The sequence below is a fragment of the Pygocentrus nattereri genome, chromosome 25, assembly GCF_015220715.1.
Source record: "Pygocentrus nattereri isolate fPygNat1 chromosome 25, fPygNat1.pri, whole genome shotgun sequence".
Taxonomy (NCBI): Eukaryota; Metazoa; Chordata; class Actinopteri; order Characiformes; family Serrasalmidae; genus Pygocentrus; species Pygocentrus nattereri.
Genome location: NC_051235.1, coordinates 32,806,696 through 32,832,589, shown reverse-complemented (window position 1 = coordinate 32,832,589; position 25,894 = coordinate 32,806,696). Strand labels below are relative to the sequence as shown.

General features: G+C 46.8%; 1 protein-coding gene across 3 annotated transcripts in view; it reads right to left on the bottom strand.

Annotated features, from left to right (window-relative positions):
• bean1 (brain expressed, associated with NEDD4, 1) overlaps nucleotides 1–25,894 on the bottom strand; it is an 83,749-nt gene that overhangs the window by 18,131 nt on the left and 39,724 nt on the right. For all 3 annotated transcript variants that reach the window (XM_037534318.1, XM_037534317.1, XM_037534319.1), the window contains 2 exons: nucleotides 11,682–11,847; nucleotides 10,332–10,470 (listed from right to left, as the gene is read on the bottom strand). In XM_037534318.1, the coding sequence (XP_037390215.1) occupies nucleotides 10,332–10,470; nucleotides 11,682–11,820 (278 nt within the window). In that variant the 5' untranslated portion in view covers nucleotides 11,821–11,847. The remainder of the gene's footprint in view (nucleotides 1–10,331; nucleotides 10,471–11,681; nucleotides 11,848–25,894) is intronic.

Here is a 25,894-nt window from a genome sequence, read left to right as displayed (position 1 = left end):
GTATGGAGGGTGAGGGTAAGTGGAGTGAGGGTATGGAGGGTGAGGGTAAGTGAAGTGGGGGTATGGAGGGTAAGGGTAAGTGGAGTGGGGGTATGGAGGGTGAGGATAAGTGGAGTGGGGGTATGGAGGGTGAGGGTAAGTGGAGTGATGGTATGGAGGGTGAGGGTAAGTGGAGTGAGGGTATGGAGGGTGAGGGTAAGTGGAGTGAGGGTATGGAGGGAGAGGGTAAGTGGAGTGGGGGTATGGAGGGTGAGGGTAAGTGGAGTGGGGGTATGGAGGGTGAGGGTAAGTGGAGTGAGGGTATGGAGGGTGAGGGTAAGTGGAGTGAGGGTATGGGGGTGAAGATAAGTGGAGTGGGGGTATGGAGGGTGAGGGTAAGTGGAGTGGGGGTATGGAGGCTGAGGGTGAGTGGAGTGAGGTTATGGAGGGTAAGGGTAAGTGGAGTGAGGGTATGGAGGGTGAGGGTAAGTGGAGTGAGGGTATGGAGGGTGAGGATAAGTGGAGTGGGGGTATGGAGGGTGAGGGTAAGTGGAGTGGGGGTATGGAGGGTGAGGATAAGTGGAGTGGGGGTATGGAGGGTGAGGATAAGTGGAGTGGGGGTATGGAGGGTGAGGGTAAGTGGAGTGAGGGTATGGAGGGTGAGGGTAAGTGGAGTGAGGGTATGGAGGGTGAGGGTAAGTGGAGTGGGGGTATGGAGGGTGAGGGTAAGTGGAGTGGGGGTATGGAGGGTGAGGATAAGTGGAGTGAGGGTATGGAGGGTGAAGGTAAGTGGAGTGAGGGTATGGAGGGTGAGGGTAAGTGGAGTGGGGGTATGGAGGGTGAGGATAAGTGGAGTGAGGGTATGGAGGGTGAAGGTAAGTGGAGTGAGGGTATGGAGGGTGAGGGTAAGTGAAGTGGGGGTATAGAGGGTAAGGGTAAGTGGAGTGGGGGTATGGAGGGTGAGGATAAGTGGAGTGGGGGTATGGAGGGTGAGGGTAAGTGGAGTGATGGTATGGAGGGTGAGGGTAAGTGGAGTGAGGGTATGGAGGGTGAGGGTAAGTGGAGTGAGGGTATGGAGGGTGAGGATAAGTGGAGTGGGGGTATGGAGGGTGAGGGTGAGTGGAGTGGGGGTATGGAGGGTGAGGGTAAGTGGAGTGAGGGTATGGGGGTGAGGATAAGTGGAGTGGGGGTATGGAGGGTGAGGGTAAGTGGAGTGAGGGTATGGGGGGTGAGGATAAGTGGAGTGGGGGTATGGAGGGTGAGGGTAAGTGGAGTGAGGTTATGGAGGGTGAGGGTAAGTGGAGTGGGGGTATGGAGGATGAGGGTGAGTGGAGTGAGGTTATGGAGGGTAAGGGTAAGTGGAGTGAGGGTATGGAGGGTAAGGGTAAGTGGAGTGAGGGTATGGAGGGTGAGGGTAAGTGGAGTGATGGTATGGAGGGTGAGGGTAAGTGGAGTGAGGGTATGGAGGGTGAGGGTAAGTGGAGTGAGGGTATGGAGGGTGAGGGTAAGTGGAGTGAGGGTATGGAGAGTAAGGGTAAGTGAAGTGGGGGTATGGAGGGTGAGGGTAAGTGGAGTGAGGGTATGGGGGGTGAGGGTAAGTGGAGTGAGGGTATGGAGGGTGAGGGTAAGTGGAGTGAGGGTATGGAGAGTAAGGGTAAGTGAAGTGGGGGTATGGAGGGTGAGGGTAAGTGGAGTGAGGGTATGGGGGGTGAGGGTAAGTGGAGTGAGGGTATGGAGGGTAAGGGTAAGTGGAGTGGGGGTATGGAGGGTGAGGGTAAGTGAAGTGGGGGTATAGAGGGTAAGGGTAAGTGGAGTGGGGGTATGGAGGGTGAGGATAAGTGGAGTGGGGGTATGGAGGGTGAGGGTAAGTGGAGTGATGGTATGGAGGGTGAGGGTAAGTGGAGTGAGGGTATGGAGGGTGAGGGTAAGTGGAGTGAGGGTATGGAGGGTGAGGATAAGTGGAGTGGGGGTATGGAGGGTGAGGGTGAGTGGAGTGGGGGTATGGAGGGTGAGGGTAAGTGGAGTGAGGGTATGGGGGTGAGGATAAGTGGAGTGGGGGTATGGAGGGTGAGGGTAAGTGGAGTGAGGGTATGGGGGGTGAGGATAAGTGGAGTGGGGGTATGGAGGGTGAGGGTAAGTGGAGTGAGGTTATGGAGGGTGAGGGTAAGTGGAGTGGGGGTATGGAGGATGAGGGTGAGTGGAGTGAGGTTATGGAGGGTAAGGGTAAGTGGAGTGAGGGTATGGAGGGTAAGGGTAAGTGGAGTGAGGGTATGGAGGGTGAGGGTAAGTGGAGTGATGGTATGGAGGGTGAGGGTAAGTGGAGTGAGGGTATGGAGGGTGAGGGTAAGTGGAGTGAGGGTATGGAGGGTGAGGGTAAGTGGAGTGAGGGTATGGAGAGTAAGGGTAAGTGAAGTGGGGGTATGGAGGGTGAGGGTAAGTGGAGTGAGGGTATGGGGGGTGAGGGTAAGTGGAGTGAGGGTATGGAGGGTAAGGGTAAGTGGAGTGGGGGTATGGAGGGTGAGGGTAAGTGGAGTGAGGGTATGGAGGGTGAGGTTAAGTGGAGTGAGGGTATGGAGGGTGAGGTTAAGTGGAGTGAGGGTATGGGGGGTGAAGGTAAGTGAAGTGGGGGCATGGAGGGTGAGGGTAAGTGAAGTGGGGGCATGGAGGGTGAGGGTAAGTGAAGTGGGGGTATGGAGGGTGAGGGTAAGTGGAGTGAGGGTATGGAGGGTAAGGGTAAGTGGAGTGAGGGGATGGAGGGTGAGGTTAAGTGGAGTGAGGGTATGGGGGTGAGGGTAAGTGGAGTGAGGGTATGGAGGGTGAGGGTAAGTGGAGTGAGGGTATGGAGGGTGAGGGTAAGTGGAGTGATGGTATGGAGGGTGAGGGTAAGTGGAGTGAGGGTAGGGAGGGTGAGGGTAAGTGGAGTGGGGGTATGGAGGGTGAGGGTAAGTGGAGTGAGGGTATGGAGAGTAAGGGTAAGTGAAGTGGGGGTATGGAGGGTGAGGTTAAGTGGAGTGAGGGTATGGGGGGTGAGGGTAAGTGGAGTGAGGGTATGGAGGGTAAGGGTAAGTGGAGTGGGGGTATGGAGGGTGAGGGTAAGTGGAGTGAGGGTATGGAGGGTGAGGTTAAGTGGAGTGAGGGTATGGGGTGTGAAGGTAAGTGAAGTGGGGGCATGGAGGGTGAGGGTAAGTGAAGTGGGGGCATGGAGGGTGAGGGTAAGTGAAGTGGGGGTATGGAGGGTGAGGTTAAGTGGAGTGAGGATATGGGGGGTGAGGGTAAGTGGAGTGAGGGTATGGAGGGTGAGGTTAAGTGGAGTGAGGATATGGGGGGTGAGGGTAAGTGGAGTGAGGGTATGGAGGGTGAGGTTAAGTGAAGTGAGGGTATGGAGGGTGAGGGTAAGTGGAGCGAGGGTATGGAGGGTGAGGATAAGTGGAGCGGGGGTATGGAGGGTGAGGGTAAGTGGAGCGAGGGTATGGAGGGTAAGGGTAAGTGAAGTGAGGGTATGGAGGGTGAGGGTAAGTGGAGTGAGGGTAAGTGAAGTGGGGGTATGGAGGGTAAGGGTAAGTGGAGTGAGGGTATGGAGGCTGAAGGTAAGTGGAGTGGGGGTATGGAGGCTGAGGGTGAGTGGAGTGAGGGTATGGAGGGTGAGGGTAAGTGGAGGGGGGTATGGAGGGTGAGGGTAAGTGGAGTGACGGTATGGAGGGTGAGGGTAAGTGGAGTGAGGGTATGGAGGGTGAGGGTAAGTGGAGTGGGGGTATGGAGGGTGAGGGTAAGTGGAGTGAGGGTATGGAGGGTGAGGGTAAGTGGAGTGAGGGTATGGAGGGTGAGGGTAAGTGAAGTGGGGGTATGGAGGGTAAGGGTAAGTGGAGTGGGGGTATGGAGGGTGAGGATAAGTGGAGTGGGGGTATGGAGGGTGAGGGTAAGTGGAGTGATGGTATGGAGGGTGAGGGTAAGTGGAGTGAGGATATGGAGGGTGAGGGTAAGTGGAGTGAGGGTATGGAGGGTGAGGGTAAGTGGAGTGGGGGTATGGAGGGTGAGGGTAAGTGGAGTGGGGGTATGGAGGGTGAGGGTAAGTGGAGTGAGGGTATGGAGGGTGAGGGTAAGTGAAGTGAGGGTATGGATGGTGAGGGTAAGTGAAGTGAGGGTATGGAGGGTAAGGGTAAGTGAAGTGAGGGTATGGAGGGTGAGGGTAAGTGGAGTGAGGGTATGGATGGTGAGGGTAAGTGAAGTGAGGGTATGGAGGGTGAGGTTAAGTGGAGTGAGGGTATGGATGGTGAGGGTAAGTGAAGTGAGGGTATGGAGGGTGAGGGTAAGTGGAGTGAGGGTATGGAGGGTGAGGGTAAGTGGAGTGAGGGTATGGAGGGTGAGGGTAAGTGGAGTGAGGGTATGGAGAGTAAGGGTAAGTGAAGTGGGGGTATGGAGGGTGAGGGTAAGTGGAGTGAGGGTATGGGGGGTGAGGGTAAGTGGAGTGAGGGTATGGAGGGTAAGGGTAAGTGGAGTGGGGGTATGGAGGGTGAGGGTAAGTGGAGTGAGGGTATGGAGGGTGAGGTTAAGTGGAGTGAGGGTATGGAGGGTGAGGTTAAGTGGAGTGGGGGTATGGAGGGTGAGGGTGAGTGGAGTGAGGTTATGGAGGGTAAGGGTAAGTGGAGTGAGGGTATGGAGGGTAAGGGTAAGTGGTGTGAGGGGATGGAGGGTGAGGTTAAGTGGAGTGAGGGTATGGGGGGTGAGGGTAAGTGGAGTGAGGGTATGGAGGGTGAGGGTAAGTGGAGTGAGGGTATGGAGGGTGAGGGTAAGTGGAGTGAGGGTATGGAGGGTGAGGGTAAGTGGAGTGGGGGTATGGAGGGTGAGGGTAAGTGGAGTGAGGGTATGGAGAGTAAGGGTAAGTGAAGTGGGGGTATGGAGGGTGAGGTTAAGTGGAGTGAGGGTATGGGGGGTGAGGGTAAGTGGAGTGAGGGTATGGAGGGTAAGGGTAAGTGGAGTGGGGGTATGGAGGGTGAGGGTAAGTGGAGTGAGGGTATGGAGGGTGAGGTTAAGTGGAGTGAGGGTATGGGGTGTGAAGGTAAGTGAAGTGGGGGCATGGAGGGTGAGGGTAAGTGGAGTGGGGGCATGGAGGGTGAGGGTAAGTGAAGTGGGGGTATGGAGGGTGAGGTTAAGTGGAGTGAGGATATGGGGGGTGAGGGTAAGTGGAGTGAGGGTATGGAGGGTGAGGTTAAGTGGAGTGAGGATATGGGGGGTGAGGGTAAGTGAAGTGAGGGTATGGAGGGTGAGGTTAAGTGAAGTGAGGGTATGGAGGGTGAGGGTAAGTGGAGCGAGGGTATGGAGGGTGAGGATAAGTGGAGCGGGGGTATGGAGGGTGAGGGTAAGTGGAGCGAGGGTATGGAGGGTAAGGGTAAGTGAAGTGAGGGTATGGAGGGTGAGGGTAAGTGGAGTGAGGGTAAGTGAAGTGGGGGTATGGAGGGTGAAGGTAAGTGGAGTGGGGGTATGGAGGCTGAGGGTGAGTGGAGTGAGGGTATGGAGGGTGAGGGTAAGTGGAGGGGGATATGGAGGGTGAGGGTAAGTGGAGTGACGGTATGGAGGGTGAGGGTAAGTGGAGTGAGGGTATGGAGGGTGAGGGTAAGTGGAGTGGGGGTATGGAGGGTGAGGGTAAGTGGAGTGAGGGTATGGAGGGTGAGGGTAAGTGAAGTGAGGGTATGGATGGTGAGGGTAAGTGAAGTGAGGGTATGGAGGGTAAGGGTAAGTGAAGTGAGAGTATGGAGGGTGAGGGTAAGTGGAGTGAGGGTATGGATGGTGAGGGTAAGTGAAGTGAGGGTATGGAGGGTGAGGGTAAGTGGAGTGAGGGTATGGAGGGTGAGGATAAGTGGAGTGGGGGTATGGAGGGTGAGGGTAAGTGGAGTGGGGGTATGGAGGGTGAGGACAAGTGGAGTGAGGGTATGGAGGGTGAAGGTAAGTGGAGTGAGGGTATGGAGGGTGAGGGTAAGTGGAGTGGGGGTATGGAGGGTGAGGATAAGTGGAGTGAGGGTATGGAGGGTGAAGGTAAGTGGAGTGAGGGTATGGAGGGTGAGGGTAAGTGAAGTGGGGGTATAGAGGGTAAGGGTAAGTGGAGTGGGGGTATGGAGGGTGAGGATAAGTGGAGTGGGGGTATGGAGGGTGAGGGTAAGTGGAGTGATGGTATGGAGGGTGAGGGTAAGTGGAGTGAGGGTATGGAGGGTGAGGGTAAGTGGAGTGAGGGTATGGAGGGTGAGGATAAGTGGAGTGGGGGTATGGAGGGTGAGGGTAAGTGGAGTGGGGGTATGGAGGGTGAGGGTAAGTGGAGTGAGGGTATGGGGGTGAGGATAAGTGGAGTGGGGGTATGGAGGGTGAGGGTAAGTGGAGTGAGGGTATGGAGGGTGAGGGTAAGTGGAGCGAGGGTATGGAGGGTAAGGGTAAGTGAAGTGAGGGTATGGAGGGTGAGGGTAAGTGGAGTGAGGGTAAGTGAAGTGGGGGTATGGAGGGTAAGGGTAAGTGGAGTGAGGGTATGGAGGCTGAAGGTAAGTGGAGTGGGGGTATGGAGGCTGAGGGTGAGTGGAGTGAGGGTATGGAGGGTGAGGGTAAGTGGAGGGGGGTATGGAGGGTGAGGGTAAGTGGAGTGACGGTATGGAGGGTGAGGGTAAGTGGAGTGAGGGTATGGAGGGTGAGGGTAAGTGGAGTGGGGGTATGGAGGGTGAGGGTAAGTGGAGTGAGGGTATGGAGGGTGAGGGTAAGTGGAGTGAGGGTATGGAGGGTGAGGGTAAGTGAAGTGGGGGTATGGAGGGTAAGGGTAAGTGGAGTGGGGGTATGGAGGGTGAGGATAAGTGGAGTGGGGGTATGGAGGGTGAGGGTAAGTGGAGTGATGGTATGGAGGGTGAGGGTAAGTGGAGTGAGGGTATGGAGGGTGAGGGTAAGTGGAGTGAGGGTATGGAGGGAGAGGGTAAGTGGAGTGGGGGTATGGAGGGTGAGGGTAAGTGGAGTGGGGGTATGGAGGGTGAGGGTAAGTGGAGTGAGGGTATGGAGGGTGAGGGTAAGTGGAGTGAGGGTATGGGGGTGAGGATAAGTGGAGTGGGGGTATGGAGGGTGAGGGTAAGTGGAGTGAGGGTATGGAGGGTAAGGGTAAGTGAAGTGAGGGTATGGAGGGTGAGGGTAAGTGGAGTGAGGGTATGGATGGTGAGGGTAAGTGAAGTGAGGGTATGGAGGGTGAGGGTAAGTGGAGTGAGGGTATGGAAGGTGAGGATAAGTGGAGTGGGGGTATGGAGGGTGAGGGTAAGTGGAGTGAGGGTATGGAGGGTGAGGGTAAGTGAAGTGAGGGTATGGATGGTGAGGGTAAGTGAAGTGAGGGTATGGAGGGTGAGGGTAAGTGGAGTGAGGGTATGGGGGGTGAGGGTAAGTGAAGTGGGGGTATGGAGGGTAAGGGTAAGTGGAGTGAGGGTATGGAGGGTGAGGGTAAGTGGAGTGAGGGTATGGAGGGTGAGGGGTAAGTGGAGTGAGGGTATGGATGGTGAGGGTAAGTGAAGTGAGGGTATGGAGGGTGAGGTTAAGTGGAGTGAGGGTATGGATGGTGAGGGTAAGTGAAGTGAGGGTATGGAGGGTGAGGGTAAGTGAAGTGAGGGTATGGAGGGTAAGGGTAAGTGGAGTGAGGGTATGGATGGTGAGGGTAAGTGAAGTGAGGGTATGGAGGGTGAGGGTAAGTGGAGTGAGGGTATGGATGGTGAGGGTAAGTGAAGTGAGGGTATGGAGCGTGAGGGTAAGTGGAGTGAGGGTATGGAAGGTGAGGATAAGTGGAGTGGGGGTATGGAGGGTGAGGGTAAGTGGAGTGAGGGTATGGAGGGTGAGGGTAAGTGAAGTGAGGGTATGGAGGGTGAGGGTAAGTGGAGTGAGGGTATGGATGGTGAGGGTAAGTGAAGTGAGGGTATGGAGGGTGAGGGTAAGTGGAGTGAGGGTATGGATGGTGAGGGTAAGTGAAGTGAGGGTATGGAGGGTGAGGGTAAGTGGAGTGAGGGTATGGAAGGTGAGGATAAGTGGAGTGGGGGTATGGAGGGTGAGGGTAAGTGGAGTGAGGGTATGGAGGGTGAGGGTAAGTGAAGTGAGGGTATGGAGGGTAAGGGTAAGTGAAGTGAGGGTATGGAGGGTGAGGGTAAGTGGAGTGAGGGTATGGATGGTGAGGGTAAGTGAAGTGAGGGTATGGAGGGTGAGGGTAAGTGGAGTGAGGGTATGGGGGGTGAGGGTAAGTGAAGTGGGGGTATGGAGGGTAAGGGTAAGTGGAGTGAGGATATGGAGGGTAAGGGTAAGTGGAGTGAGGGTATGGAGGGTGAGGGTAAGTGAAGTGGGGGTATGGAGGGTAAGGGTAAGTCGAGTGAGGGTATGGAGGGTAAGGGTAAGTGGAGTGAGGGTATGGAGGGTGAGGGTAAGTGAAGTGAGGGTATGGGGGGTGAGGGTAGGTGGAGTGGGGGTATGGAGGGTGAGGGTAAGTGAAGTGAGGGTATGGAGTGTGAGGGTAAGTGAAGTGGGGGATGGAGGGTGAGGGTAAGTGGAGTGAGGGTATGGAGGGTGAGGGTAAGTGAAGTGAGGGTATGGAGGGTAAGGGTAAGTGAAGTGAGGGTATGGAGGGTGAGGGTAAGTGAAGTGGGGGTATGGAGGGTGAGGGTAAGTGAAGTGGGGGTATGGAGGGTAAGGGCAAGTGGAGTGAGGGTATGGAGGGTGAAGGTAAGTGAAGTGAGGGTATGGAGTGTGAGGGTAAGTGAAGTGGGGGGATGGAGGGTGAGGGTAAGTGGAGTGAGGGTATGGAGGGTGAAGGTAAGTGAAGTGGGGGGATGGAGGGTGAGGGTACGTGGAGTGAGGGTATGGAGGGTGACGGTAAGTGAAGTGGGGGTATGGAGGGTGAGGGTAAGTGAAGTGGGGGTATGGAGGGTAAGGGTAAGTGAGGTGAGGGTATGGAGGGTAAGGGTAAGTGAAGTGAGGGTATGGAGGGTGGGGCTATGGGGGGGTTTACCCACTGTCTCTCAGGCGGTGACATGTTGTTCCGTATCTGGCAGCGAGGGGGCCGAGTGCCCCTCTCCGAGGAATATTCCTAATGCCTCCAGTTCTGTACATTTCTCTAAATCTGGAATGACTTTGTTGAGTTTGTTTGTGTAAATTTCCCTCGTTTGTTTGTTTTCATCACAGCGGAGAAGAAAGTGCCTCAACCTCACCGGTCAGACAGTGACCACACCGCCTCTACTCTCTGGGCCGCCAGGACTGTTTATCCCTGCCCCGGCCAGGCTGTGGTCACTGAGTCTGTCCTTGGTCTCTGCTCCGTGTCTCTGACAGTCAGGAGATTCCCTTCCAGTTCATCCTGGGTTTTCAGGGCCTGGTAGCAGTTTAATTTACTCTGAGTGCTGATTTCTCTCCTCCAATGTTCCAGATAGTCACTCTGACTGTTTCTGATGGTGTGATTGGTGTTTAGTCTGGGCTGTAAAGCAGGGCTGGAGCAGGGCTGCTGAGTGTGAGGAGCTGTTAGTGGGTTAATAAGCCTCAGGACCAGCTGACTGAGGGAGCTCTTCTCAGGGTTCAGCTCTTGGGTCTGTAGCGCCTTAAACTGCAGTGTTTCTCTGGGACTCGTCTTCAGATGCATCCAGAAATTTAGAGATCTTTATTGAATGTTTATTAACAGAGGAAATCACGTTCGCTGTCTCTCTCTCTCGCTGTCCCTCTCTCACTTTCACTGTCTCTCTCTCTCTCACTGTCTCTCTCTCACCGTCTCTCTCGCACTCTCTCACTCTTGCTGTCACTCTCTTGCTGTCTCTCTCTCTCTCTCTCTCATTGTCTCCATCTCTCTCTCGCTCTCTCTCTTTCTCTCACTGTTTCTGTCTCACTGTGTCCATCTCTCTCTCTCTCTCTCACTTTCGCCGTCTCTCTCTCTCTCTCTCTCTCTCTCTCTCTCTCTCTCTCACTGTTTCTGTCTGACTGTCTCCGTCTCTCTCTCTTTCTCGCTGTCCCTCTCTCACTTTCACCTCCACTTTATCCATCCATTTATCCTTTCATCTTTATCCATCCTTTTATTCTTATATCATCCATCCATTCATACATCCATCCTTTCATTCATTTATCCATAAATCTATTAATTCACCAAAACATCCATTTACCTATCACAGCATCATCATCCATCCATCCATCCATCCATCCATCCATCTTCCCCATCATAAGTCAATGCATCCAACCACCTACAAATCCATCCATCCATCCATCCATCCATCCATAAATTTAAGCGTTCCGTGTTCGAGCTGTGTCTGTGTGGAAATGAACGGTTACCCTCCGTTCTCAGAACCATTCGGCACTGAGGTGGAAAAGAGGCCAGAGTCACTCACCGAGGCGGAGAGTCCGGACACGTGTCGCTGTTCTGGGAAACCGTCTCCATGTAGGAGTCCCAGTCAGACGCGGTGCGAGAATCATCAGGACGGATGGGCCTCAGTTCCCCATTCGAGCCCACGAAGTACCGGTCTCCAACTAACAGGCATGAAAAACAACCGGATCTTACAGTCGCATTGGAACAGATTCCCTCCGCACACAGAGAACCGCTCAGACACCGTTACAGCTGTTCTGGCTCTTCACGCTGAGCTTCAAACCCCCCCGCCAGGGTCCACTGATAACATCTGTGTGGTTTTATGTACCAAAAACATTCAATTTTACACGATCATCTTCCAACATTCTCCATCCCTTCGTTTTTTATATAATTAACATTTATTTGCTCACACAGTCCGGTTTGCAGACACGGTCACCTTAGGACATACATACTGTACTCATGGTTAACAGTGGACATGACAGGGTAAAGGAGGGACCGTGCCTCAAGGTAAGACTTTAATAAATACCACAACTTATACATTTTCTGATTTAAGTTGTAGGCCAGCTGCTCTAATGGAAGCACTGTTGTAACTTGGGACAGCCAGAGATCAACAGATGGAACCACAGAAGTAACTTTGAAATCAGCCTATTTTGAATTCACAGTTTTTGTGATGTCACATGTTCCATCACCAGATTAGCTTCACCCATTCACGTTGAGGTTATGAGTATTTCAGCCTAGACTGCTTTCTCAAATGAGGCACAGTGCAGTGCTGCCAATCAGAGCAAAGCTAATTTACATATATCATGTTTTGAAAGGACAGTAACAAAACCAGCATAACTGTTCTTCTTACATAAAAACCACATAAACGTCAAAACTGGATCTAATGGGAAGGAAATAGATGGCAAGGAAAATGTAGGACTAGGGCCCTTTAAGACCTGTATTTAAATGAGCTCTGTTCTGATTGGCTTGCCTGAATAGCACCTCATTCAAAAAGTAATCTGGGCTGAAACACATAACTTCTATAGCTTTACTGTGAATGGGCGGGGCTTAACTCCCTTAACTAAGGTGTTGGATTTTTGTGATGTCATAAAAACAGTGCACAAAAGTGATTATTATTTAAAAGATATTTTAACAATACTGACGAACTACATCATCTACTCAGTTAATCCGTTTGAGGAAAGTGTGGAAATCTTTTTTAGGAGGTTTTTCCTGACATGAGCCCTTTCGGATTTAAGCCGAATAACAAGCCTGCATTAAAAAATAAGCACGAGCCCTTAAAGGGAAAGTGCTCAGTTAAAGCAGAGTGACGTTTAGCTTGCATCGCTGCGCAGGAGGAGAACGTTAAGGGGGGGTTTATTGGTGGTGCGGTACATACCGAGACTGCTGGAGCGCAGGTTTGGGTTCCTCTTGTGGTTGCCCTTCCTCAGCTTGCCGATGATGATGGTGATGCAGGAGATGATGAGCACAAGGCCGATAACTATTCCGGCCAACAGCAGGCTCGCCTCACTGCTCATGGGCAGAGCTGCTCCGGTCCAGGATCACTGCATAAACACAGACACAATAAAAACCTCAACAACAACAACAACAACAACAACAACAACAATAAATAATAACAGCCTTATTTACAGGCATATGCAAATGTTTTGGTGCCACCCATATCCTCTCCAGACAACACCCTTTAATATAGGGTGTCTCACCCACCGGGCCATGGACCACACCTGGGCCGGGAAGCACCCTTTGGTGGTCCTTAGGGCAGTTCTGAAGAGGACCAGGGCCAGTGATTGCATTTCATTATCAAAATCAGTGAGTGTGTTTACATGCACTCAATAACCGATCATAACCGGATTTCTGCAGTGATCTGATTATTCAAATGGTCATGTAAACATCACACTCTGATCTAGAAATCTGATAAAGAGGCTGGATTTTAGCTCAGGAATCAGATTTCTCAGTGCTGGGAACTTTCGGATTTCTCAGCAAAGGTACGTTGGCGTGAGACCAAATCTGAAATAAAATATTGAAATATTCTTCATCTTTTGGTTGGTGTTTGTTCATATTTTCAGGTAAAGTGATGCAATGTTTTACAAAAGCTGCGTCTCTGAAGTTTTCCGTTCCGTTTACGTTGCGTCTTCTTCTGAGAGTTTATTGGCTGGTTGACCCGGAGTTTCCCCATTATCTGATTACTGTCTGACTGCTGTAGACCTGGAGTTGCCCCATTATCTGATTACTGTCTGACTCCTGTAGACCTGGAGTCTCCCCATTATCTGATTACTGTCTGACACATGTAGACCTGGAGTTTCCCCGTTATCTGATTACTGTCTGACTCATGTAGACCTGGAGTTTCCCCATTATCTGATTACTGTCTGACTCCTGTAGACCTGGAGTTTCCCCGTTATCTGATTACTGTCTGACTCCTGTAGACCTGGAGTTTCCCCATTATCTGATTACTGTCTGACTCCTGTAGACCTGGAGTTTCCCCATTATCTGATTACTGTCTGACTCATGTAGACCTGGAGTTTCCCCATTATCTGATTACTGTCTGACTCCTGTAGACCTGGAGTTTCCCCATTATCTGATTACTGTCTGACTCCTGTAGACCTGGAGTTTCCCCATTATCTGATTACTGTCTGACTCCTGTACACCTGGAGTTTCCCCGTTATCTGATTACTGTCTGACTCCTGTAGGCCTGGAGTTTCCCCATTATCTGATTACTGTCTGACTCATGTAGACCTGGAGTTTCCCCATTATCTGATTACTGTCTGACTCATGTAGACCTGGAGTTTCCCCATTATCTGATTACTGTCTGACTCCTGTAGACCTGGAGTCTCCCCATTATCTGATTACTGTCTGACACATGTAGACCTGGAGTTTCCCCATTATCTGATTACTGTCTGACTCCTGTAGACCTGGAGTTTCCCCATTATCTGATTACTGTCTGAATCCTGTAGACCTGGAGTTTCCCCATTATCTGATTACTGTCTGACTCCTGTAGACCTGGAGTTTCCCCATTATCTGATTACTGTCTGACTCCTGTAGACCTGGAGTTTCCCCATTATCTGATTACTGTCTGACTGCTGTAGACCTGGAGTTGCCCCATTATCTGATTACTGTCTGACTCCTGTAGACCTGGAGTTTCCCCATTATCTGATTACTGTCTGACTCCTGTAGACTTGAATTTTCCCCATTATCTGATTACTGTCTGACTCCTGTAGACCTGGAGTTTCCCCATTATCTGATTACTGTCTGACTGCTGTAGACCTGGAGTTTCCCCATTATCTGATTACTGTCTGACTCATGTAGACCTGGAGTTTCCCCGTTATCTGATTACTGTCTGAATCCTGTAGACCTGGAGTTTCCCCATTATCTGATTACTGTCTGACTCCTGTAGACTTGGATTTTCCCCATTATCTGATTACTGTCTGACTCCTGTAGACCTGGAGTTTCCCCATTATCTGATTACTGTCTGACTCAAATACAACAGGGATAACGATGGTTAACACGACACAGGTGGAAAACAGGTGCTTACAATCAGGGGCAGAGTCAAGAAACAAGGGGGCAGGACAGGGAAGAATCAAAACAAAGAAAGCACATGGAAGACTGGCTGCATTCAGAATGAACAAATTCCACAAAAAACCTGCATCTGAACCGTAAGGAATCTGCCTGAGACAAAGAGCGAAGCGGATCTTTATGTTCAACACCACGTCACACATCCCAGAACAGATCTGCACTCAACGCACTTCACTTCGGAGAAAAAGTGCACCAGCTTTAATTTTCCTACTCAGCCCATGTAAACATCAGCAACATTAGCGAGTGCCCTGAACACCACCAGCTCAGTGTTTCTGCATTACAGTAAACTAACCGCTGAGCTACAAAGGCGAGGAGTTTCTCAGGGTTTTTAATCGGTGATGAGAAATAAGATTAATTTAAAAAACGAAATGGGTACAATCGTAATGAGAAGCGCAATGGGGTGAATTTCATCAAAACATTAAAATAATTAAAATATAAAAAATAAATAATTGCTCATAAAATAATGTCAAATGATTAACCTACATTAAAGTCGCCTGTGCATGAAAAACAGGTAGTACTTGGTTTGGTTTAGTAGTTCTTGGTTTGGTTTAGAAGCTCTTGGTTTGGTTTAGTAGTTCTTGGTTTGGTTTAGTAGTTCTTGGTTTGGTTTAGTAGTTCTTGGTTTGGTTAAGTAACTCTTGGTTTGTTTATTATTGGTATGGATCAGAAGCTCTTGGTTTGTTTGTTCTTGGTATGGTTTAGTAGTTCTTGGTTTGGTTTAGTAGCTCTTGGTTTGGTTTAGTAGTTCTTGGTTTGGTTTAGTAGCTCTTGGTTTGGTTTAGTAGTTCTTGGTTTGGTTTAGTAGCTCTTGGTTTGGTTTAGTAGCTCTTGGTTTGGTTTAGTAGTTCTTGGTTTGGTTTAGTAACTCTTGGTTTGTTTATTATTGGTATGGATCAGAAGCTCTTGGTTTGTTTGTTCTTGGTATGGTTTAGTAGTTCTTGGTTTGGTTTAGTAGCTCTTGGTTTGGTTTAGTAGTTCTTGGTTTGGTTTAGTAGCTCTTGGTTTGGTTTAGTAGTTCTTGGTTTGGTTTAGTAGCTCTTGGTTTGGTTTAGTAGCTCTTGGTTTGGTTTAGTAGTTCTTGGTTTGGTTTAGTAGCTCTTGGTTTGGTTTAGTAGCTCTTGGTTTGGTTTAGTAACCTTGCTTCGGAAAAGCAAAATCATAATCAGGGTTGAGACGGTCCAGGGTCAGAGAGCCAACACGGAGAGCGGGAAGGAAGGACATACCGAAACAAGCACAGAATTCCAAACAATGAACATCTCAAACATCAAACAATGCATACAATACAAAGATGAACCAACCAAGAAAGAAACACAGGGCTTAAATACAACAGGGATAACAAGAGATAACAGGACACAGGTGTAAACACCGGTAGCAACAGTTTGGGGCGGAGTCAGAAAACAAGGGGGCAGGACTGGGAAGATCAATGAAAGCACATTGACACGTAAACAAAAGCACATGGAAGACCAAAACACAAGCACATGGAGGACTGGGAGGGGCCAGTCGTGACAATTACGACTTTTTTCTCTAAATATTATGACTATTTTTATTTTTATTAACAGGTGGGCCTTAAGGTTGAAAAGGTTGAGAACCCCAGGTCTATGCTAAGAGCCCTGCCCACCCCCACACTCACGTTCGTGGCAGGGCTGCCCCGGCTGTGTAGCTCCAGCTCTGGGTGAAAACACGCCCACTGATATCCTCTATTGCGGTGTGATGAGATAATAGGGCGCTTTAGGTGTCAGCGGTGGGACACGGCTGTGTTCCTCACATCACGGAGCCTGAATGAGCTCACAGAGAGGACGGTGGGAGTGTTCCAGAGATGAATGGAGGGAGAGAGCAGGGATGTAATTTTGGTTTCAGAACTGTGTGTGTGTGTGTGTGTGTGTGTGTGTTGGGGGGGATAATGAAGTTCAGTTAAAGATAATTTTAATGCTCACTAATGTTAGCTAACCACAGCACTACTCAGACGGGACAGCCCAGGGATGCGGGAAGATGCTTTAAGGTGGGGATGCTGACATTTTAAGCAGCGCGTTCGTGACACGAGCAGTGATGTCATGCAAGCTGATTTGCATTTTAAATTTTTTTTTGCTAATTTGCATCAACCGGAACGTGTCATAAGTGCTATGAGGTGAGAGATGACAACCTACACACACAGCCAACACACATGTCGGGCCGTTAACACGTCCTCTCTTTGTTCTTTCTTTCTTCACAATTTTTATGTAAATATGCTGAACAGCGACCAATCGGATCGTTGAAATGCGGAGCGGTAACAGACTGCGTCGCACTCACAGCCATACGGTGAGACTTAACGCTGAAATGCACACAGAGCGGGAGATATAATGCCATTTCATTGGGATAGACGATGATTTTTAAGTGAAAAAACTACATTAGGATGTGCATAACTTAGACTTTCTCTCTGCACCTCAACCCGTGTGAGTGACACCTCCAAAGCTGCCAGCTGTTTTGGGCTCACTGTATAAAATCACAGGGTTTATTCAGACTAGACGTGTCAAACTGGGGCCGAAGTGCTGTGGAGGTCAGTGTTTACTCTCATCTGACACTCTGAACGCAGTTCACAAAGGCCTGGCTGATTACCTGATGAGCTGAATCAGCTGTGTTTAACGAGGCTGAGCGCTGAAGGCAGCAGTGTTTTCAGTCATATCTGGTAATACAGAGCTAGAAGCAGTGTTAAAGTTAGCGCTGATATAATCCTCTCATCAGACCACTTAGGCTAACTCAGGGGTCCTTAATTAAAACGCAATAAGGTCCAGTCAAAGAAAATTTCCTCAAGCGAAGGTCCAGAACATCATAACGTCTAATCTGCATCGTGACTCAGCGCCATATACTGTTTACTGAAGGAGCCGAGTAGGAATATCAGCATCTTATACAGTCGACAGCTGAACATCAGATCAAATAAAGTCCAGTTCGGTCAGATTTCACCAACATTTACTGAACATCAGATCAAATAAAGTCCATTTCGGTCAGATTTCACCAACATTTACTGAACATCAGCTCAAATAAAGTCCAGTTCGGTCAGATTTCACCACCATTTACTGAACGTCAGATCAAATAAAGTCCAGTTCGGTCAGATTTCACCACCATTTACTGAACGTCAGATCAAATAAAGTCCAGTTCGGTCAGATTTCACCACCATTTACTGAACGTCAGATCAAATAAAGTCCAGTTCGGTCAGATTTCACCACCGTTTACTGAACATCAGATCAAATAAAGTCCAGTTCGGTCAGATTTCACCACCGTTTACTGAACATCAGCTCAAATAAAGTCCAGTTCGGTCAGATTTCACCACCGTTTACTGAACGTCAGCTCAAATAAAGTCCAGTTCGGTCAGATTTCACCACCGTTTGCTGAACGTCAGATCAAATAAAGTCCAGTTCGGTCAGATTTCACCACCATTTACTGAACGTCAGCTCAAATAAAGTCCAGTTCGGTCAGATTTCACCACCGTTTACTGAACATCAGATCAAATAAAGTCCAGTTCGGTCAGATTTCACCACCGTTTACTGAACATCAGATCAAATAAAGTCCAGTTCGGTCAGATTTCACCAACATTTACTGAACATCAGATCAAATAAAGTCCAGTTCGGTCAGATTTCACCACCGTTTACTGAACATCAGATCAAATAAAGTGCAGTTCGGTCAGATTTCACCACCATTTACTGAACATCAGATCAAATAAAGTCCAGTTCGGTCAGATTTCACCAACATTTACTGAACATCAGACCAAATAAAGTCCAGTTCGGTCAGATTTCAACACCATTTATTGAACATCAGATCAAATAAAGTCCAGTTCGGTCAGATTTCACCAACATTTACTGAACATCAGATCAAATAAAGTCCAGTTCGGTCAGATTTCACCAACACTTACTGAACATGAGATCAAATAAAGTCCAGTTCAGTCAGATTTCACCAACATTTACTGAACATCAGACCAAATAAAGTCCAGTTCGGTCAGATTTCACCAACATTTACTGAACATCAGACCAAATAAAGTCCAGTTCGGTCAGATTTCAACAACATTTACTGAACATCAGACCAAATAAAGTCCAGTTCGGTCAGATTTCACCAACATTTACTGAACATCAGATCAAGTAAAGTCCAGTTTCATCAGATTTCAACACCATTTACTGAATATCAGATCAAATAAAGTCCAGTTCGGTCAGATTTCACCAACATTTACTGAACATCAGATCAAATAAAGTCCAGTTCGGGCAGATTTCAACAACATTTACTGAACATCAGATCAAATAAAGTCCAGTTTGGTCAGATTTCACCAACACTTACTGAACATGAGATCAAATAAAGTCCAGTTCGGTCAGATTTCACCAACATTTACTGAACATCAGATCAAATAAAGTCCAGTTCGGTCAGATTTCACCAACATTTAATGAACATCAGACCAAATAAAGTCCAGTTCGGTCAGATTTCACCAACATTTACTGAACATCAGACCAAATAAAGTCCAGTTCGGTCAGATTTCAACAACATTTACTGAACATCAGATCAAATAAAGTCCAGTTCGGTCAGATTTCACCAACATTTACTGAACATCAGACCAAATAAAGTCCAGTTCGGTCAGATTTCAACACCATTTATTGAACATCAGATCAAATAAAGTCCAGTTCGGTCAGATTTCACCAACATTTACTGAACATCAGATCAAATAAAGTCCAGTTCGGTCAGATTTCACCAACATTTACTGAACATGAGATCAAATAAAGTCCAGTTCGGTCAGATTTCAACAACATTTACTGAACATCAGATCAAATAAAGTCCAGTTCAGTCAGATTTCACCAACATTTACTGAACATCAGATCAAATAAAGTCCAGTTCGGTCAGATTTCACCAACATTTACTGAACATCAGACCAAATAAAGTCCAGTTCGGTCAGATTTCAACACCATTTATTGAACATCAGATCAAATAAAGTCCAGTTCGGTCAGATTTCACCAACATTTACTGAACATCAGATCAAATAAAGTCCAGTTCGGTCAGATTTCACCAACACTTACTGAACATGAGATCAAATAAAGTCCAGTTCAGTCAGATTTCACCAACATTTACTGAACATCAGACCAAATAAAGTCCAGTTCGGTCAGATTTCACCAACATTTACTGAACATCAGACCAAATAAAGTCCAGTTCGGTCAGATTTCAACAACATTTACTGAACATCAGACCAAATAAAGTCCAGTTCGGTCAGATTTCACCAACATTTACTGAACATGAGATCAAGTAAAGTCCAGTTCCATCAGATTTCAACACCATTTACTGAATATCAGATCAAATAAAGTCCAGTTCGGTCAGATTTCACCAACATTTACTGAACATCAGATCAAATAAAGTCCAGTTCGGGCAGATTTCAACAACATTTACTGAACATCAGATCAAATAAAGTCCAGTTTGGTCAGATTTCACCAACACTTACTGAACATGAGATCAAATAAAGTCCAGTTCGGTCAGATTTCACCAACATTTACTGAACATCAGATCAAATAAAGTCCAGTTCGGTCAGATTTCACCAACATTTAATGAACATCAGACCAAATAAAGTCCAGTTCGGTCAGATTTCACCAACATTTACTGAACATCAGACCAAATAAAGTCCAGTTCAGTCAGTTTCCTCTTTTTAGATCACGTCATGTGGAATAACTTCCCTCTGACCCACTTTCTTCTCTGACTGCTGTTTCTCTCCTCGTCCTAATCTAATTGCAATTTTTTATCTCTAAATTGCGACTGCGATTTAAAATGTGATTTTTAAAAATGTCTTCTCAAGTATTTTTCAACAAACAGAAGCAATAAATCAATGTGCTTAATAATAAACAATGTCAGATTTATTTAAAGCACAGATAACAATAAAGCAAACAAATCTATGCTTTCCCTTTTCACCATGTGTTTTTTTAAATAGAAAAAACAATAGCAACTTGGCTAAAATATGTGTGTGAGGGCATTTGGTAGCGCACATCCAGTGTGTTTAACAAGGCCATGAAGCCGGGCTTGTTCACTATATTAACGGGCATCATGTCTTTCGCTATGAGCTCCGTTACTGCCCGAGTTATTTCAGCGTGCCGCTTCGAATTAAATCCATAAGGAGTTACACTTTCAAACAGTTCGGTCAGTGTGCAACAAGTTAAAGTGCGCTGTGTTGACTTCACTTCTCCACCTCCCGGCCTGCTGCTCGGGTTTGCTCCGTTCGTCCTTGGCTCGGCTCGGCTCGCTCCCAGTGCCTGTGCGGTTAGAGAATCTCGTTTTAAAATATCGCGAGATTATCGCAAACGCAATTAATCGTTCAGCCCTATTACAGAGCATGCGATTGGTCTGTGAGTCTCCCGGACGCTAAAGCTACCGTAATGACTAGAAAAGCTAGTTTGATATCTAGTTTGATTTTCATCAAAACGACACAAAGTTGTTCACTAGAGCTTCACTGACTAGACTTACATCCACACCTGAATTGTTTTGTCATGTCCAACGATTATTTGCACCTACAGCTGAAATCTTACTTTAAATTATTGTGATTACTAAAATCAACAACAACAATAAAAAATATGTATTTTCTAGTTAACATTGAAACTGACAACGGTAAGGAGGGTAGCATAACTAAAGAAAACAGTGTAGTGCAACCATAGAAACAGGGTAAAGCGTCACCATGGGAACGGGTGTAGAGTAACCACAAAAATGAGTCTAACATACCTCTAGAAACAGGTGTAGCGTAACGATGGAAACGGGAGTAGCATAACCATGAGAGCGGGTGTCATGTTGCCCTGGAAACAGGTGTAATGTAACAATGGAAGTGAGTGTATTTTGTGGCATTAAATAATAATTTATGTAATTTGGTCCATTAAGGTTTTTCCTGGAACTCAAGATTTAAGATAATGACCATTTAGGAACCTTTATTTTTAAGAATGTGTGTAAATATTTACATTTGTTGACTTGTAAAATAATTCATTCTGAAAATGACACAAAATCAAAAGCTTCTTATTAACGTCTTGAAGTCAAAGACAGAAGCACAGCCACCTGCTCAGGAAAGTGTTATTGGATTTGAGGCAGGATGTATTATTCGCTCCGTCAGGCTGCAGAAGGTCGTTGCTGTCGGCTGCTGCTTAGCAGATTTAATTCTGTAGAATCAGGAACAGTTCATCATTCCGACTGAGAACGCTCCGAGCTGTGTGCGCTCGCAGAGATATGAGTGTTAGGCCTGCTGGCGCTAACACACACACACACACACACACACACACACACACACACACACACACACTCACACACAGCGGGGGTGTAATCTTTATTTCCAGGAAGTTCCTAATGGCAGAGCTGTTTTACGGTTCCGCAGCAGAGCATCCCTCAGGTCTATAAACCGAGCTCCACTCAGCCTTCAGTGCAGCAGGAGGACACTGAGAGGCTACCTGAAGATACATTAAAGCAATAGCTCATCAAAGATCAAATATACACCGGTTATCGCCTTACCCCAAATATGTCAGCCAAGATCTGCTTGGAACCATGGAAATGGGTGTAGCGTAACCATGAAAACAGGTGTAGCGTAACCATGTGTACCATAGCAATGCAAATGAATATAGTGGACTATGGTGTACATTTGTGTATTTTATGCAGTTTGTTTAATTTTGTATGACATCCAACTAATGTAAAAAGAAAAGGAAATGGGTGTAGTGTAACAATGGAAATGGGTGTAGAGTAACAATGAAAAGGGGTGTAGAGTAAGACTGGAAATGGGTGTAGAGTAACACTGGAAATGGGTGTAGAGTAACAATGAGAAAAGGGGTGGAGTAACACTGGATATGTGTGTAGAGTAACAATGAAAAGGGGTGTAGAGTGAGACTGGAAATGGGTGTAGAGTAACACTTGAAATGGGTGTAGAGTAACACTGGACATGGGTGTAGAGTAACAATGGACATGGGTGTAGTCCAACAATGGAAATTAGTGTAGCGTAACCATGGAAATAGGTATAGCTTAACACTGGACATGGGTGTAGAGTAACACTGGACATGGGTGTAGAGTAACACTGGAAATGGGTGTAGAGTAACAATGAAAAGGGGTGGAGTAACCATGGAAATGGGTGTAGAGTAACAATGAAAAGGGGTGTAGAGTAAGACTGGAAATGGGTGTAGAGTAACACTGGAAATGGGTGTAGAGTAACAATGAGAAAAGGGGTGGAGTAACCGTGGAAATGGGTGTAGAGTAACAATGAAAAGGGGTGTAGAGTGAGACTGGAAATGGGTGTAGAGTAACACTTGAAATGGGTGTAGAGTAACACTGGACATGGGTGTAGAGTAACACTGGACATGGGTGTAGAGTAACAATGAAAAGGGGTGGAGTAACCCTGGAAATGGGTGTAGGGTAACAATGAAAAGGGGTGTAGAGTAACACTGGAAATGGGTGTAGAGTAACACTGGATATGGGTGTAGAGTAACACTGGATATGGGTGTAGAGTAACAAAGAAAAGGGGTGGAGTAACCCTGGAAATGGGTGTAGAGTAACAATGAAAAGGGGTGTGGAGTAACACTGGAAATGGGTGGAGTAACCCTGGAAATGGGTGCAGAGCAACAATGAAAAGGGGTGTGGAGTAACCCTGGAAATGGGTGTAGAGTAACAATGAAAAGGGGTGTGGAGTAACACTGGAAATGGGTGTAGAGTAACAATGAAAAGGGGTGTGGAGTAACACTGGAAATGGGTGGAGTAACACTGGAAATGGGTGGAGTAACACTGGAAATGGGTGGAGTAACACTGTAAATAAGTGACACTCTGACACTGTACAGCATTTCTTCATCTATAAACACCGACTAAAGTTTGTTCCTAAAACAGTTACTAGAAGAACTTTTTCACCAAATTATCACTGCAGTGTTTGAACTTCGGCACATCAAGCGCTGTTTCCAGGGAAAGGCTGTGTGCGTACAGGTGAAGAGGCTGTGGATACGTGGTGAAGTGGAGGTCTCTCAGTGTCCCGTACACCCCCCCAGGAGAAACGCCGCCTGGCGTAGTCGATCATAACCAAAACAATCTTCTTACTCATTTCCGGCTCTGAGCCCCACGAGACGAGGCTGAGAGAGAGGTGGCAGATTCAGCAAGCCTGGACTTCTCACTGACCCACGTACTGTACCCTTCCACAGTTTACAATCAGAACAGTCAATTATATAATAACACCAACTGCGTCAACGATACAGAAAACATGACTAATGCTAAAACTCCACAATATAACAGCGTTCAAACCATCAACACACAACCAGGAAAAACAGTAGGTTTTAATTTAACCTGGCCACTTTTAATTCTGGACTGAACTTCAAATAATGGATTAATCTCTCTTATTCTATCACATAGGACTGTTATTTGGATTGCTTACGTACTAATATGTCCTGTGAAAATGTATAGGATCGTTTATTGAGGTTGTTTATGCAATATTGTCTCCTATTAAATTGTACAGGAGTGTTTACTGAAGTCATTCAGGGACAGATACTGTATCTCATATTCTAGTATATAGGAGTGTTTATTAAGGGCTTTTATGGACTAATATCTGTTATTCTAGCATATAGGACCTTTTACTGGAGCCGCTTATGGAATAATCTCACCTATTAAAATGTATAGGAGTGTTTATTGAGGTTGTTTATGCAATAATGTCTCTTATTAAATTGTACTTTGTAAATTGTGTTTATTGAAGTTATTTAGGGACAAATCTGTCATTCTAGCATATAGGAGTGTTCATTGAGGTCATTTAGGGACTCCATCCATCCATCCATTTTCTAAGCCGCTTCTCCGTCAGGGTCGCGGGGGGGTGCTGGAGCCTATCCCAGCAGTCTTCGGGCGGAAGGCAGGATACACCCTGGACAGGTCGCCAGTCCATCACAGGGCAGACAGACAGACACAGACAGTCACTCACACACTCACACCTAGGGGCAATTTAGCACGTCCAGTTGGCCTGACTGCAGGTCTTTGGACTGTGGGAGGAAACCGGAGAACCCGGAGGAAACCCACGCAGACACGGGGAGAACATGCAAACTCCACACAAAGAGGACCCCGGTCACCCGGCCGGGGAATCAAACCCAGGCCCTCCTCGCTGTGAGGCGACAGCGCCACCCACCACGCCACCGTGCCACCCTCATTTAGGGACTAATATCTCCTATTATAATATATAGAAGTGTTCATTGAGGGTGTATATGGACTAATATCTCTAATTCTAAAATTTAGTTGTGTTTAGTGAGGTTGCTTATAGACTAATATCTCCTATTCTAGCATATAGGAGTGTTGATTGGGGTTGTTTATGGACTAATATCTCCTATTCTAGCATGTAGGAGTGCTGATTGGGGTTGTTTATGGACTAATATCTCCTATTCTAGCATATAGGAGTGTTGACTGGGGTTGTTTATGGACTAATATCTCCTATTCTAGCATATAGGAGTGTTGACTGGAGTTGTTTATGGACTAATATCTCCTATTCTAGCATATAGGAGTGTTGATTGGGGTTGTTTATGGACTAATATCTCATATTCTAGCATATAGGAGTGTTGACTGGGGTTGTTTATGGACTAATATCTCATATTCTAGCATATAGGAGTGTTGACTGGAGTTGTTTATGGACTAATATCTCCTATTCTAGCATATAGGAGTGTTGACTGGAGTTGTTTATGGACTAATATCTCCTATTCTAGTATGTAGGAGTGTTGATTGGGGTTGTTTATGGACTAATATCTCCTATTCTAGCATATAGGAGTGTTGACTGGGGTTGTTTATGGACTAATATCTCCTATTCTAGCATATAGGAGTGTTGACTGGAGTTGTTTATGGACTAATATCTCCTATTCTAGCATATAGGAGTGTTGATTGGGGTTGTTTATGGACTAATATCTCATATTCTAGCATACAGGAGTGTTGACTGGGGTTGTTTATGGACTAATATCTCATATTCTAGCATATAGGAGTGCTGATTGAGGTTGCTTATAGACTAATATCTCCTATTCTAGCATATAGGAGTGCTGATTGGGGTTGTTTATGGACTAATATCTCCTATTCTAGTATGTAGGAGTGTTGATTGGGGTTGTTTATGGACTAATATCTCCTATTCTAGCATATAGGAGTGTTGACTGGGGTTGTTTATGGACTAATATCTCCTATTCTAGCATATAGGAGTGTTGACTGGAGTTGTTTATGGACTAATATCTCCTATTCTAGCATATAGGAGTGTTGATTGGGGTTGTTTATGGACTAATATCTCATATTCTAGCATACAGGAGTGTTGACTGGGGTTGTTTATGGACTAATATCTCATATTCTAGCATATAGGAGTGCTGATTGGGGTTGTTTATGGACTAATATCTCATATTCTAGTATGTAGGAGTGCTGACTGGGGTTGTTTATGGAGTAATATCTCATATTCTAGCATATAGGAGTGTTGACTGGGGTTGTTTATGGACTAATATCTCCTATTCTAGCATATAGGAGTGTTGATTGGGGTTGTTTATGGACTAATATCTCCTATTCTAGCATATAGGAGTGTTGATTGGGGTTGTTTATGGACTAATATCTCATATTCTAGCATATAGGAGTGTTGACTGGGGTTGTTTATGGACTAATATCTCATATTCTAGTATGTAGGAGTGTTGACTGGGGTTATTTATGGACTAATATCTCCTATTCTAGCATGTAGGAGTGCTGATTGGGGTTGTTTATGGACTAATATCTCATATTCTAGCATATAGGAGTGTTGACTGGGGTTGTTTATGGACTAATATCTCATATTCTAGCATATAGGAGTGTTGATTGGGGTTGTTTATGGACTAATATCTCCTATTCTAGTATGTAGGAGTGTTGAATGGGGTTGTTTATGGACTAATATCTCCTATTCTAGTATGTAGGAGTGCTGATTGGGGTTGTTTATGGACTAATATCTCATATTCTAGCATATAGGAGTGCTGAATGGGGTTGTTTATGGACTAATATCTCATATTCTAGCATATAGGAGTGTTGACTGGGGTTGTTTATGGACTAATATCTCATATTCTAGCATAT